The sequence below is a fragment of the Molossus molossus genome, unplaced genomic scaffold (genome assembly GCF_014108415.1).
Source record: "Molossus molossus isolate mMolMol1 unplaced genomic scaffold, mMolMol1.p scaffold_m16_p_8, whole genome shotgun sequence".
NCBI lineage: Eukaryota > Metazoa > Chordata > Mammalia > Chiroptera > Molossidae > Molossus > Molossus molossus.
The window spans coordinates 106,579,797-106,594,585 of NW_023425402.1; the positions used below are offsets into that span (position 1 = coordinate 106,579,797).

The 14,789-nt window shown below is 36.8% G+C and overlaps 1 protein-coding gene across 2 annotated transcripts in view; it reads left to right on the forward strand.

Moving 5' to 3' along the window:
* The window catches only part of LOC118621136 (WT1 associated protein), a 29,581-nt gene that overhangs the window by 9,315 nt on the left and 5,477 nt on the right, over positions 1–14,789 (forward strand). The window contains exons 3-7 of one of the 2 annotated variants that reach the window (XM_036248437.1): positions 2,094–2,149; positions 5,461–5,519; positions 6,404–6,531; positions 11,522–11,700; positions 11,915–12,743. In XM_036248437.1, the coding sequence (XP_036104330.1) occupies positions 2,094–2,149; positions 5,461–5,519; positions 6,404–6,531; positions 11,522–11,700; positions 11,915–12,008 (516 nt within the window). In that variant the 3' untranslated portion in view covers positions 12,009–12,743. Of the gene's footprint in view, positions 1–2,093; positions 2,150–5,460; positions 5,520–6,403; positions 6,532–11,521; positions 11,701–11,914; positions 12,744–14,789 lie in introns of those variants that run through there. The other variant, XM_036248436.1, reaches the window with a different exon arrangement.

Genomic DNA, 14,789 nt, shown 5'->3' on the forward strand with positions numbered 1-14,789 from the left:
TGTTCACTGCAGCATTATTTACATAGCCAAGATTTGGAAACAGCCCAAGTGTCCATGAGTAGACAAGTGGGTAAAAAAGCTATTGTATATTTACACACTGTAATACTACTCAGCCATAAAAAAAAAAAAAAAAAGGAAATCTTACCTTTTGTGACAGTATGGGTGGACCTGGAGAGCATTATGCTATGTGGAATAGGCCAGTCAGAGAAAGACAGGTGCCATGTGATTTCACTCATATGTGGAATTTAATGAACAAAATGAATTAACAAGCAAAATAGAGACAGGCGCATAGGTAAAGAACAGGCTGGCAGCTGTTGAGGGTTGTTTGTAGGGGTGGAGGGATTGAGCAAAACGAAAAAAAATGGATATGGACAAGAGTGTAGTGATTGCTGGGGCAAGGGAAGTGGGGGAGGTGGAGAGTATAGGGGTGATAAATGTGATGGAAGGAACCTTGGCATGGTGAGCACACAGTACAGTGTACAGATGATGTGGTATTGTGTACTTGAAACCTGTGTGATTTTGTTAACCAAGTCACCTCTATACATTTAGTAAAAGGGAGGGAAGTTGTAGAGATGGGGCTTCAAATTCTGGTTGGTAGTTTGCCTTGGTGCAAAGCATAAAGTCAAATGTGTGTCATATTGTTCAATCATACTTGTTTTATTAAAGAAGAAGTAACATCGTTTCTAAGAGGAATTTATACTTCAACTGGGAAAGCAGGGTATGTGCTTACTAAGGTGAATATTTAAGTGAACGATTGAGGTAAGTGTATGTTATGAGGGAAACTAATGTAGCTGTAATTCGATACTAGAAAAGGAGAGGTACCTCACCTTTTACAGTCTTCATTTGGTATAGGGAAAACAACACTCCTTAATTCATAAAACAATTTCAGCTAGCTAGACTATTATGCTGATGTTTTAAAAACTTCATTTTGAAATAATTATAGATTCATAGAAAGCTGTGAAGAAACCCGCTGGTAGGTTCTGCACTCTTCCTGCAGCCTCCTTCAGTGTTAACATCTTGTGTGACTATCAGACGTCTTACATAACCAGGAACTTGACACAGAGCTTACTCAGATTTCACAGGTTATACATGCAGAGAGAGAGAATGTGTGTCTATGTAGTTTTATCTCAGATCACCACCACCACCACCACAACCAAATTAGTTAACTGAATCATCACCACAAGACTCCCTTGTGTCATTTCTTTGTAGCCATATCCATCCCTGTCTCCATCCCTAACACCTGGCAAACAATCAGTTTTCCATTCCATAATTATGCTACTTTACGAATGTTATATAAATGAAATGCTTTTGAAATTTTTTTTTTCACTCACTGTAATTTTCCTTGAGGTTTATCCAAGCTGCATGTATCAGTAGTCTGTTTCTTTTTAGTATCCCATGGTGTGGATGTATTATATTCACCTGTTCAAGTTTGGGCAGTTTCCAAGTTTTGGCTATTGCAAATAAAGCTGTACATTCATGTAAAAGTTTGTGTGAAAATAAATTTTCATTTCTTTGGAATATGTGCTTAAGAGTGCAAATGCTGGGTTGTCTAGCACATCTATTTTTAGTTTTAAAAGGAACCACCACCAAACTGTTTTTCAGAGCAACCATACCATTTTACATTCTCACCAGCAATGTATGAACATTCACTTACCCTGCATTTTCACCTACTATTTGGAGTTGTTACCGTGACCTTTTATTTAGTCTTTCTAATAGGTGTGTAGTGATAGCTCATTGGGTTTTAATTTGCATTTCCCTAATAATGACACACATTTTAGAGATAAATAGTTCACTGTTTTAAACCTTCTTTTCAATAAAATAAGAGGTTTTTAAAAAAATTACTATTATAGTATGTACTAAACCATTTAAGTCTCTGACTCTGGAGATATTTCGTATGTCTCTCTACAGAGCTCCTTTGGAAGGGGCTTTGTATGTCTTCAAGTTATAAAGGGATTCCTAATAGAACCAGCAATTGAGGAATTAGAAGTTATGATTCTGTCTTCATAAAGCATGAAGAGCATAAATTCCAATGGTATTTAATATTTAAAATTTTCAGGAAGAGCACTCAGTTCATATTTGAATTCTCTTTATAGGTTCGACTGAGTGAGACAGACTTCAAAGTTATGGCACGAGATGAGTTAATTTTAAGGTAAAATGTTCTTTTCTCAAAATATAAAAATCTCTGTAGAACACTGTATTGTGATTCTGTACTATAAAGTTTTTGTTTTTTATTTTTAATGTGAATATATCTTCAAATCATTTAATGTACTTTTGGAATGTGTATTTATTATATAGACACTGAGGAAAACATTACACTAAAGGTCCAAAGCTCTAGGTTGGGTAACTTATAGACTAACAGGTAATCTGAATTTTTTTCTTGCAAAGGGAAGGTATTCAGAATTTTACCTTAAAAAGCATTTGTGCTTCATGAATATAACTTGCTGTGAGGAAAGATTCTGCTTTCAGTTTAAAAAATCAGTAGTTATTTCTTCTTTTTCTATTTATTTATTTTATTTTAAACATTGTTAACTTTATTTTATTTTTTGGTACGTGCCCCTAGCGGGAACCGAACCCTGGACTCTGTGAACTGCAGGCCGACGCTCCAACCGCTGAGCCAAACTGGCCAGGGCTCTTCTTTTTCTATTTAATATGTGAAAAAGTTGTAGACCTAAAGGATATGTTTTTAGTTATGGAAGAAATGCATTTTTTTTTTACTGATGAAGGCAAGTTATTCATAATTGACCTTGGTCAGCTCATTTAACTCTCTGTCCCTTTTCTCATCTGCGAGTTATAGGAGTTGGGTTAAATTACTTTTTAACAGTTATTTCCAGCTCTTAATTTCTGTGGTTATCTTATAAATGTCTTGCAAAAGTAGATTGTCAAATGCAACATTATGGTATTTATTTTTTAAACACAAGAAATCAGAAAAGGGGATCGTACATGTTTCGTGTTTTATAACTTAAATGTATTTTTTCTACATTATATTACCATGGTTGGTAATTTTTTTATCTGACATCTTTAGGTAAAAATAAAATGAATATTTTTCAGGGTCATTGAACTTTTTTCTCTAGAAATTTCACAGAATTTTTACTTGAAGAACTAAGTAAATTGAATAGGCTGGAAGTGGGGGTAGGAGGTGTTCTGTGAGGTAGACACAGATAACTTGTTCTGCTGTTTCCTGGAGTCTGATCATTTCCTCCCCTTGTTCTACTTACTCTGTTGTGCACAGGCTCTTTATCTTCTTTTGCCTATTCTCATGCATAGGATAGCTTTTCCATTGAATACCGTTGTCTTTCTCCATATACATTTTGAATCCTTAGTATTCTAAACCATTGTCTTCTGCTGAGGCAGGCACTTGCTTGTGATGATCTGCCACTCACCTTTCTCTTTGTCCCTCTGATATGGGACAGCCCTTCTCTAATCCTTTCTTAGATAATTTCTCTGGTTAGTATGTGCAGTGTTTTTCTTGGTTTAATTGTGTGTGTAGAGGGGGGAATCAGTACTATAATCTTCTATAAAAAGTCAAAGTAGCAATTTTTAATGTTACCTTTAAGGTTTTAAAATCATGTGCCATGTATATTCTTGAGGTCAGTTTGACTCCTTTCTTTAGGGACTTCTCATTTATGACTTTTAAGTTAGTTTTCCCCTCATTCTCTTGGTTATTTTAAATTAACTTATTTAACTAGTCTATGCTTTTTGTCTTCTTGATAAGGATGTTCTTATTAAGCTTTTGTATTCTCCTATTTCTGTAAAACAAAGAGTTCTTATTATGGTCTCCGCAAGAGACCTTTATTCTTCCCCGAACGTTGAATGCACTCTGTTCTAGGTTGTCTGAGCCATAAAAATAACATGTTCTTGGCTGAATAGCAGTCTTTATATTTTATATGTAAGGTAGATTAGCTTGGTATTATGAAGTATATTTTGTTCATTATGTTGTAATAGTAAATCTTACAGCAGACCTGTCAAAATTTTTAAGATTGTGAAACAATTTTCTAAATTTAAATTTTGATTAGCTGTAACCAGAGAGCAGTTTTAAAACATAGCTCTTCAGTAAGCAAGATAGTGACATTCAGGTAGGTTACTCTTGATTAGCAATTGCTTAAACCTTCAACTGGGAAAAACTTTGTTGTTCATATGCAGTAATTGCAAGAACAGCTAATATAGCCTATGTTTTTTGGGTAGAGGAATATAACGAGGAAGGAGGGTTTTCTCATACTCTGATATTATATGGTATTTATGCACATTGTTTCTGCCAATTAAATATGGCTTTAAAAATAGTCTTGAGCCCACCTGGTATGGCCCAGTGATTGAGCGTCGACCCATGCACCAAGAGGTCACCGGTTCGATTCCCAGTGAGGGCACATTCCCAGGTTGTGGGCCAGATTTCCAGTGGGGGGCATGCCGGAGGCTGCCAATCAGTGTCCTCTTTCATCGATGTTTTTTATCTCTCTCCCGCTCCTTTCCTCTCTCTCTAAAATCAATAAAGAAAAATAATTTTTTTCTTTTGCATTTATCATCAGATAGAGCGGGAGGGAGAAAGGAAGAGAGAGAGAGAGACATGGATGTGAGAGAGACACATCAAGTGGTCGCCACCCACACAACCCCAACTGGGGCCGGGGACAAACTGCAACCGAATTACATGCCCTTAGCAGGAACCGAACCCGGGACTCTCTGATCCGCAGGCCAACGCTCTAACTGCTGAGTCAAACCGGCTAGGGAGGAAAAAAGTTTTTTAAATAGTCTTGAAAAATAGTATATTCTCCCCGCCCCCCCCCTTTTAACAGGCAAAAATAAATATTATTATTTGAGTCATATAGTATATTCACAAAAGAGAAGATAACCTGCACTGCTTTATAATTAGGCATATTTTATATGCCTTTTGTTTGAGGTGGACTGTGTATCTGCAAGTAGTAGTATGTTTTTCACTCAGCTTTCGTTATCCAGGCATTGTGCTGAACAGCAGCGATATAGTCTTGTATTGTGTGTGATCTGACTCAGAGAAGCACTCTTGGTATGTTCTTAGAAGAGTACACTTATCTCTGTTTCCTTTTAAGTTGAGAAAGAATAGTGAAGTGACTAATTTATTATTGATTAAACTAGATTTATAATTATCTCAAAATGGAAGAGACCTTAAAAAATCATGCAGCTGGCCCAGCCAGTGTGGCTCAGTGGATTGAGCATCTTTCTATGGCCTGAGAGGTCCCAGTTTAATTCCAGGTCAGAGTATGTGCCCAGGTTTCAGATTCAATCCCCAATAGGGGGCGTGCAGGAGGCAGCCGATTGATGTTTCTCTCTTTCTTCTGTCCTTTATCTCTAAAAAAATCAATAATAAAAACATGTATTTTTTTTAATCATGTAGCAGAATTCTGTTAAATATATACATTTATGGATGTGATTTTTCTAGTTTTTTAATAAAGCAATTTCAATTTAAAAACTAACGTGAATTTATTTTTGTACTAGATGGAAACAGTATGAAGCATATGTTCAAGCTTTGGAGGGCAAGTACACAGATCTGAACTGTAAGTGTGAGTTGTTGCTTCCTAAAGACCAAGTGAATATTTATTTTGGATTGTCATTATAGACATGCAGGATAATTGGTTTTGCTTAGCAAATGTAATTTTTATTCAAACATTAAAGAACTATGTCTGGACACTATATCGGGTGCTAGGAAATAGATGAATGAGAAATGATCTCTCTCCTTGGGGAGTTCCCAGTCATTGGGGAAGACTGGCATTTAATACTTATATAATGACTGTTTTAACAGAATTATGTAAAGGTTCTGAGAGGGCATGGATAGGGACACTCACAACTATTTGAAACTTCCCTAGATCTGTCCCTAACCCCTTCCACAGAGGATTTTGAATTAAAACATGAGTTATTAGTCTAGAAGGTTTGTAGAGAGTATAAAAACCAAATAGTTTTCCAAGCCCAGAAAGCTTAATGCCCTGAAATTTCAGTTATTATACAACTATATTATAATCCATAGAATGTATGAACATTATGAAAACTTTCAAGTAACAATGGTTCATGCAGTTATTGACATACTTACTATATTGAATAGGTGAAAATTGATACTAAACAGGACTGTGTGAATGCTGTATAGTATAAACAAATGCAAATAATGAAGTTTCCTGTGTTCTGTTGGAACAGGTTAAACTGGAACAACATAATTCCATCTAATGTAGGTGGCTTTGGACCACTATAACACCTAAAAGAGCACTTGTGCTTAGGAACAACTTCCTTTGTTCTAAAAGTAGTTAGGATAGAAACTAAAGACTTAATGAATTTTTTACCTGATTTTTATTATCCTTGACAAAAATAATAACTTTAAATTGGCTAGTTCGGTTTGATTTTGAAATTGTATTGCATAGTGTTTTGAAAAAAATTTTTTTTTTATCATCAGCTAATGATGTAACTGGCTTAAGGGAGTCGGAAGAAAAACTAAAGCAACAACAGCAAGAGTCTGCACGCAGGGAGAACATTCTTGTAATGCGACTAGCAACCAAGGAGCAAGAAATGCAAGAGTGTACTGTAAGTATTTCAAATGTTTAACTGTTTTTGAGGAATTGGTTTTTAGTCCACATTGTATGTGCTAATTAGTACTCAGCTAATTCTATATACTTAATATTAATCATAAGTACAAGTTTAGTTAGGTAGATATGCTTTGAGCTATAAATAGCTAAATGTAAATTTTCTGTAGATAGCCTGTCATCATTGGATTTACAGTAGGTTTTGTGCCCTGGGTGGATCATCCTAAGATGCCAAGGTTGCGGGTTCAATTCCCAGTCAGGGTACATACAAGAATCAAAGAATCAACATAGGTAGAACAGAGGTTGATGTTTCTCCCTCCCTCCCTCCCTCCCTCCCTCCCCCTCTCCTTTCCTCTTTCTCTCTAATAAGATTTTTAAAACATATGTATGTTTTGCCCTGGCCTGTGTAGCTCGGCTGAAGTGTCATCCTATACACCAGAACATGGTGGGTTTGATCCCCAGTTGGGACACATATAGACGCAATCAATCAATGTTCCTTTCTCTCATCTATGTTTCTTACTGTCTCTCCCTTCTTTTCTCTCTAAAATCAATAAGAGCATATCCTTGGGTGAGGATTAAATATTTATTTATTTATTTATTTATTTATTTATTTATTTATTTATTTGCCCTGTCCTGGTTGCTCGATTAGTTGGAGTGTTGTCCTGTACACCAAAAGATTATGGGTTTGATTCCCAGTGGGGGGTGTATGGGAGGAAACCAATAGATGTTTTTCCCTATCTCTCCCTCTCTTCCTCCCTCCCTTCCTCTCTCTGAAATCAATAAAAATGTGCTTGGGTGAGGATTAAAAATGTGTGTGTGTATTTATTTATATTTTGTGTGGCCAAGAAGTCAGAAGTTTTAAGTTATTCCCTGAAATTTTTATGATTTATGAGAATTTGCATGTTGATTCAAATATTTTTAGTAGCTTGATATCTGAGGGTATAAGGAGCACTTGCTCTTTACTAATAGTAAGCCATCTGATAAGTTTTTCTCAACGCTTCCCCCACAGTGTGTAAAACTAGTTTTCTTAGTATCGACAACTTCTACCACATTTCCTTTTTAATTAGTATAGCTTTCATTTGTACCATTTCTCATGTCTACATAGATCTGAAACGTGGGGACATACCTAATAGTTTAGCTCTGGTTTAATTTAGATTCAATTTTATGCTGTCTTCAACAGTTTTAGCCATTTTTTGAAATTTAGTGTTACTGTATGTAAGTTATACTAAATAGAGGAAGCTATCACTGTTTCTAATTTTAAAATCTGAGTTTTTCTTGAATTATTTTGTGTAATCCATTTATTGGATACATATTTATTAAAATCTAATATATAAGATAATATTCTGGTCACCAGGGACTAATGTGTAGGGCATAATCCTGTTCCTATTTTTTCTCTCATCTTTTTACTTCCTGTGTGGAGATTGTCCACGTTTCCATAAAAGTCTCTTGTCTTTCTTCGTTTACTTTTTCTTCCATTTTTTTTTTTTTCTTTATTGATTTGAGAGAGAGAGGAAGGGAGAGGGAGAGATAGAAGCATCGATGAGAGAGAACATTGATTGGCTGCCTCCTGCACGCCCCCTATTGGGGACCTGGCCCACAACCTGGGAATGTGCCTGATGGGAAATCTAACTGGTGACCTCTTGGTATGTGAGTCGATAACCACTAAGCAACACGGCTGGGCTTCCTTCACATTTTCAGAATGACTCCTCACCTGTCACTTTACTTAGGAAACAGTAGTCTTTGCCATTTCTTTGCCTTTTCATCACTTTCTCCTTTTGTTTCCATCTTCACTACCACTGTGTGTGTGTGTGTCCCAGTCACTAGTACATTAGTAAATTTCTCTATCTCAGTACTTCTACACCTCCACTTTCTGTATTTTCATCTATTAACCAGCCTCACCTTTGGCTCTTGGTTCTGAGACGTCGCACCAAGTTGGAATGTTACTGTTTTTCTTTCTGTGTAATGCCCACCTCACCCTTCCAACAAAAATTTTTTTCTCTTATGATTTTCGTGTGTAATGGAGTAGGGCAGTAAATCTCAGGTGCCCAGTCTCAAAACCTTTATCCTCCTTTTTCTGATATTTAGGATTCTAGATTCTACTGTTTACTCATTTAATAGTTTTAGGTTACCCTGTTTGTGTGGCATTGTGCAAGATGCTTACACATACAAAGTATGGATCTTACCTTCCAACCTGGTAGATAGAGTGGGAATGGATGGTTCTGTGGTGATACCTCATAGCACCAGTGTGTCTGGAACTCTCTTTTTAAGTCTGTCTCTTGACGTCCTAGTCCTAGTTCAGATACTTCTCACCACTTGCTTTAGACAGTATGTGCTGTTGACTCACCTCTGATTCTTCAGCTATCCAACATACACTGGCAGTTTTGACCATATCATGCCTGATCAAAGCCTTTGTTGATGCCCCATCAGCCTAGATTTTAAGGTCATCTCAACTTGAACCTAATCTTTTCTAGCCACATTTTTTACAGTTGTCCCCTACATAGGCCTGCTTAACAACTCACTGGTTTGTTTTGTTTTGTTTTGTTTTTAGTTAAAATACACAGTGAAGTTTTGCAGAAAGGGTGGCAAGAACAAAAACACAGGGATAGGGCTAGGTTACTGTGGCGGGTGAGGGTAGTTCACTTTGTAAATCTAAATAGTGACTATGTCAGTGTTAGAAAGGCAGTGTTTTCTTTAGTGATAGTAGTATGTGGTATATACTATATGACATGCTTTATTCCTGTTAAATTGTCTTAGCAATTGGCCTTACATTAAATAAACAGTTGTATTTTTTTAAATATGTTTTTATTGATTTTTTGAGACGGGAAGTGAGAGAGAGAGAGAAACATCCATGTGAGAAACATTGATTGGCTGCCTCCTGCACGCCCCCCACCAGGAGTCGAACTAGGATCTCTTGGTCCATCAGACGATACTCAGTACACTCAAGCCACACCAGCTGTGCTTATGTTTTTGTTTAAAATGAGTTACTAAGAAAAAAATCTCCCTGAGCTAAATAAAAATTAGTTCTGTTTGCTCAATGAAATAGTAATTAAATGTATTCCAAATCCATTCATTAAATTTTTAGCTTTTCCTAAATTTATGATAGAAATTAGCTACTTAAGCCCTGGCCAGTTTGGCTCAGTGGTTAGAACATTGGCCTGAGGACCAATGGGTCGTGGGTTTGGCTCCCAGTCAAGGGCATGTACCTGGGTTGCAGGTTTGATCCCTGAGCCCAGTTGGGTTTGTGTGGGAGGCAACCAATTGATGTGTCTGTCACATCAGTGATTCCCTCCCTCCCTCCCACTCTATATAAAAATTAATGGAGCCCTGGCCAGTTTGGCTCAGCGGTTAGAGTGTCGGCCTGCGGACCACAGAGTCCCGGGTTCGGTTCCCGCTAAGGGCATGTACCTCGGTTGCAGTTTGTCCACGGCCCCGGTTGGGGTTGTGTGGGTGTCAACTACTCGATGGGTCTCTCTCACCTCAATGTTTCTCTCTCTCTCTTTCTCCCTCCCTCTCTATCTGAACATCAATGCAAAAATGTCCTCGGGTGAGAATAAAAAAAAAAATTAATGGAAAAATATCCTCAGGTGAGGATTAATAACAACAAAAAAGAAATTAGCTACTTATGAAATGTTAACCTAAACCCTATTTAAGCCTTAATGTGGAGCTTGAATCATATCTCCTTTGGGTGTGAAGAAAGTGATGTATTTCATGCTGATAAACTGTATTTCATATTTTAGAAAGGCCTTTTTAATGTGCTAGTAAATAATACAACTGGAGTTGTGCCAGTGGGGGAGCCCTACCCCGGGCGCCAGGAGCCTGGAGAACTGGAATACGAGTCCCAGTTCTGGCACCGGGCCAGCTGTATCCGTGCACAGTGGGTTTATTTACTTGCTCAAATAGAAGCAGTTTCGACTAGGTCAGTCATCTTCCACCTTTACAATTCTTTGATTCAGACCTATTCCAAAGGGAAAAAAGTAAACATATAATTTATTTTTACTTAAGGTGCTGTTTATAAAGTAATGCCAACTCATGTAAATGTAAATACTACATATTTTTAAATCTAGAAATGGGTGTTTTAAATTATAATCTTGTACCTGGTGTGTTTTTAAGGGATTTATATTGTACATAAAGTAACTTCCATAGGCACAAATTTGAAGGAGTAAAGCACTGTAGTTCCATATAATTAATTTTTTTTCTTTATTGATTTTAGAGAGAAAGGAAGGGAAAGGGAGAGAGAGAAACATCGATGAGAGAGAATATTGATTGGCCGCCTCCTGCGTGCCTCACACTGGGGATCAGGCCCACCACCTGGGCATGTGCCCTGACCAGGAATCAAACTGGTGACCTCTTGGTGCATGGGTCGATGCTCAACCACTGAGCCACACCAGCCGGACTATAATTAATATTTTGAATTTGGCATTGGTCCAGTGGGTCCTACTATTTTTAATAAATATATAACAGTTTGGGGGGGGGTTCTTTACTGTTTTAGTTGCAAAGTGAGATTTCTTTATGTACAGGTTCCACGTATGGAAATGCAATCGAATAGCCTTAATTGCTATATAGATAATTTTAAATAGTTTTTATTTTTTACTTTTTCTAGAGGATTTTAAGATCAAAGAGAGAGGGTTTTTTTTGTTTGTTTTTTATCCTCACCTGAGGACATTTTTTCTATTTTTTGTTCAGATAGAGTGGGAGGGAGAGAGAGAGAGAAACATCGACGTGAAAGGGACACATCGAGTGGCTGCCACCCACATGACCCAACCAGGGCTGGGGACAAAGTGCAACCGAGGTACATGCCCTTAGTAGAAACCGAACCCGGGTCTCTCTGGACCGCAGGCGGACGCTCTAACCGCTGAGCCAAACTGGCCAGGGCCAAAGAGAGAGGGTTTTAATAAACAAGTTGGTAAATCCAGTGAATGAAAGGGGTTTTACCCCACCCTTTTATGTGTTTCCTTTTATTTGGTAGTAATTGTTTCTTTTGGTTTGCACAGACTCAAATCCAGTACCTCAAGCAAGTCCAGCAGCCCAGTGTCGCCCAACTGAGATCAACAATGGTAGACCCCGCGATCAACTTATTTTTCCTAAAAATGAAAGGTGAACTGGAACAGACTAAAGACAAACTGGAACAAGCCCAAAATGAACTGAGTGCCTGGAAGTTTACGCCTGATAGGTAAACAAATCATACTCCCCAGTCAAGACTTCCCTGACAGTCCCACTACGAGAAAGCTGTGGTGGGACAGCCAAGTACTCGTTTCCACACCAAGACTCAGACTTTTTGAGCCAAAAGCCACATTCTTATACTATCCAGCTTGTAATGGTTAATGTCAAACTTACCAGATGAACCTTGTGTTTCAGCTTTTTTCTCTCCCCCCCCCCTGCTTCAGAGGCTTGATGGCGTCGGACTGTTCCGAAGAAGTGGCCACCTCCGAAAATTCCCCTTCTAGAACATGTAGACACTTGAGAAATGTTTCTGTTTGAAGAAAATAGAGGGAGAAACAGAAGTCTTAGGTCTGTGGCACGCTGTGTCTTCAGACAGTTTGGAGGAATGAAAACCTAGAGGTTTAAAATCATGAATTGAACATGTAAAATTCCAGTAAAATGGAAAAATGGAATATGCATCGCTCTTAACCTTGAGCACAGTGACTTAGAGACACTGTGTGTCAGTTTTGCCAATAAGACTGTGGACTTCATGATTGTTGTTGAACTTCTTGGTCAAAACTCAAATGAGGTGAATTTTGCATTTAAAGGGTTTATTTGCTAAGAAACAACTTAATAGTGGTAACAGAATCAAATAATAGATACAGTACAAGTAGTTCATATATTGAACCATTTAGTTTGGGGCTCTCTATTACTTGATTGAGCCTTAAGTCAATGTGGTATTTATCAATGGTTTGTTCTTTGAATGGTTGCTAATACTGTAGATAATCTTATTAAGGACTGTACAAACATGAAGGTGTGGTATCAAACTTCAGGTTTATACTGTTTGAAGCATTATAAACATTCATTTCACAACTAGATTGTATAAGGGTATTGGCTGTGATGAGACTCACTGCGTTATTTTTTCAGTAGTGAAATTTATTAAATCCCCATTTCATTCAACAGGCACATGTTGAAAGAGCATTGTCATTGGTGTTAATGGGGGAATGTGTTCCTTCATTGTATTTTCGGCCTTTTGTATCACACTCTTGATATTAAATTAAATGTGCCTTGAAATAGTTGGTTTTTTTTTTTTTTTTTTTTCTTTTTTAAGTTCAAGGAATATTATGATGATTTTGTTGTACCATTAACATTTTGATTTGGCGGGCGGACTGTGGAGAGCAGATTGGTTTTGGGAAAATTGTTGCTGTGCTCTTCAAAGGAAAGGGAAAGGCTGTGCCTCTGTTTCCCAGCTGGGTATCACAAACGACAAGGAGACTTGACACTGGTACTTTCTGACACCTTGTCCCTGGATACTGAAGTAGAAATTAATGTGGGACAACTTCACAGGGTACCTGCCAGAAGATTGGGGAAATAATGTATTGGAACTGTGGGCTGGTCTAAGTGAGACATTTTATGAATTGCAAAAAGGTATAGTGATCATTTCTAGCAAATTCATTTGATCATTTAGATAAATGAGGCATTTTCTTCATGCTTCCATCCAGTCCTGGAGGTGAATTTTTTTCTTCAGATCATTCTATAAGTCACCAATTCGAATTTTCTCTTGGTGATAATGGAGTCTAAGATGAGTGAAGATAAATGTTCCAGATTGTTCCAACATTTAAGTGCAGTTTTAACAAGGGTGACTTAAGTTCTCTCTTAATCATTCAAATCAATTGTAAGTATCATGTATGTTTATGCTTTAGGGAACTAATTGTGGGGCCAGAGGGTGGGTTGAAGAAGTGGTTTGTGTGACTTTACAGCAAGAAATCCGCTTCTGAAATTCTATTTGTGGGGGTTGAAGGGTAAATGACCAAATCTGTTTGAAATTAACATACTGTTCCCACATTAAGGCTTTTGTATATATTTTATGCCATTTAAGATCACAGTAGAAATGGCCTAAATATTTTTAGTAGGTAAAGAAATAATTTATGAAATGTATTATTAACATGTACTTAAATATAGCCAGCATCTTTCTTTGCATTTAGGTAACAGTAACTTTGGGGTTTGTGGGGTTTTTTCTTCTTACTGTTAAAACCATCATTTTTAATTAATAAGATAATCACGTGCATGAATAAAATTGAAAGAGCTTGAAGAAAGGTGAAGAGGAAAAGTGCGAGTCACTCCTGGATGTGACCTTGCCCTTCCCAGTTCTGTTCTCCACCAGCAATGACACTGTTAAAGTTTCTTGGATGGTATCATCAGGATAATCTCTATGCATAGAGTCATTTTATATATTGGTTTTAAGCAAATGTGAACATGCTACAGATGATTAGCTGCTTTGGCTTTTGTTTTCTACTTTATCTCTTGGACATTTTTCCTTTCTCCCCCCAGTTCATTTAGCTTTGCTCTAAACAGTAACGTAATATTTCCATTGTATTAGTGTATTTTAATCACCTATGAATGGATTTTTGTTCTCTGAAAAAAATAGGCTACAAGCTAGGTATTATAGGTACTATAAATACATTATTAATTTGAAAGAAATAGTACATAATCAATACTATGTCTGGAATAATTAAAATAGAATTGATTGTGGGGTTTGTTTGTTTTTTTCCTATTCTATTTTCGTTTTGAAAGAGATTCCCTAAATTTTTTTTTTCACTCTAGTTAAAATATTGTATGCAAGTGACAATGCATATGTTTTAGAGTATTTAGAGGGGTATATTTTAGTATTTTGACAGTCTTCAGTTTGCATTTAACCATTTAAGTAATTGTGTGTACACTTCTCCAAGATGCCCTGGCTCCTTTGATAACAAGGCAATGTACAGTGCCCATTCTTTGTATACGTTGTTTTTCTGAAACTAATTCCTATTATATTTCCTTTGTGGATTATTTGATTTTAGGAATGGGTTGGATTTTTGTTGTTAAAAAAAAATTATTCCAGAGACAGTTACTTATAATAAAATTCTTTTGTTTTTGTGATATAATGAACATAACACAAATTTAACATGACATAATTAGTATAATGACATAAAGTTACAGAATGTTTAGATTTTAGTAAGCATTAATTTTAGAAGTGATAGGATTATCTTAGAGCGTGCATTTATTTATAAAAGGGTATGACATCTTAAATGGAACAATGCATTAGAATTTGTGGTACTTTGGGAGATTAAGTCAGGTCAC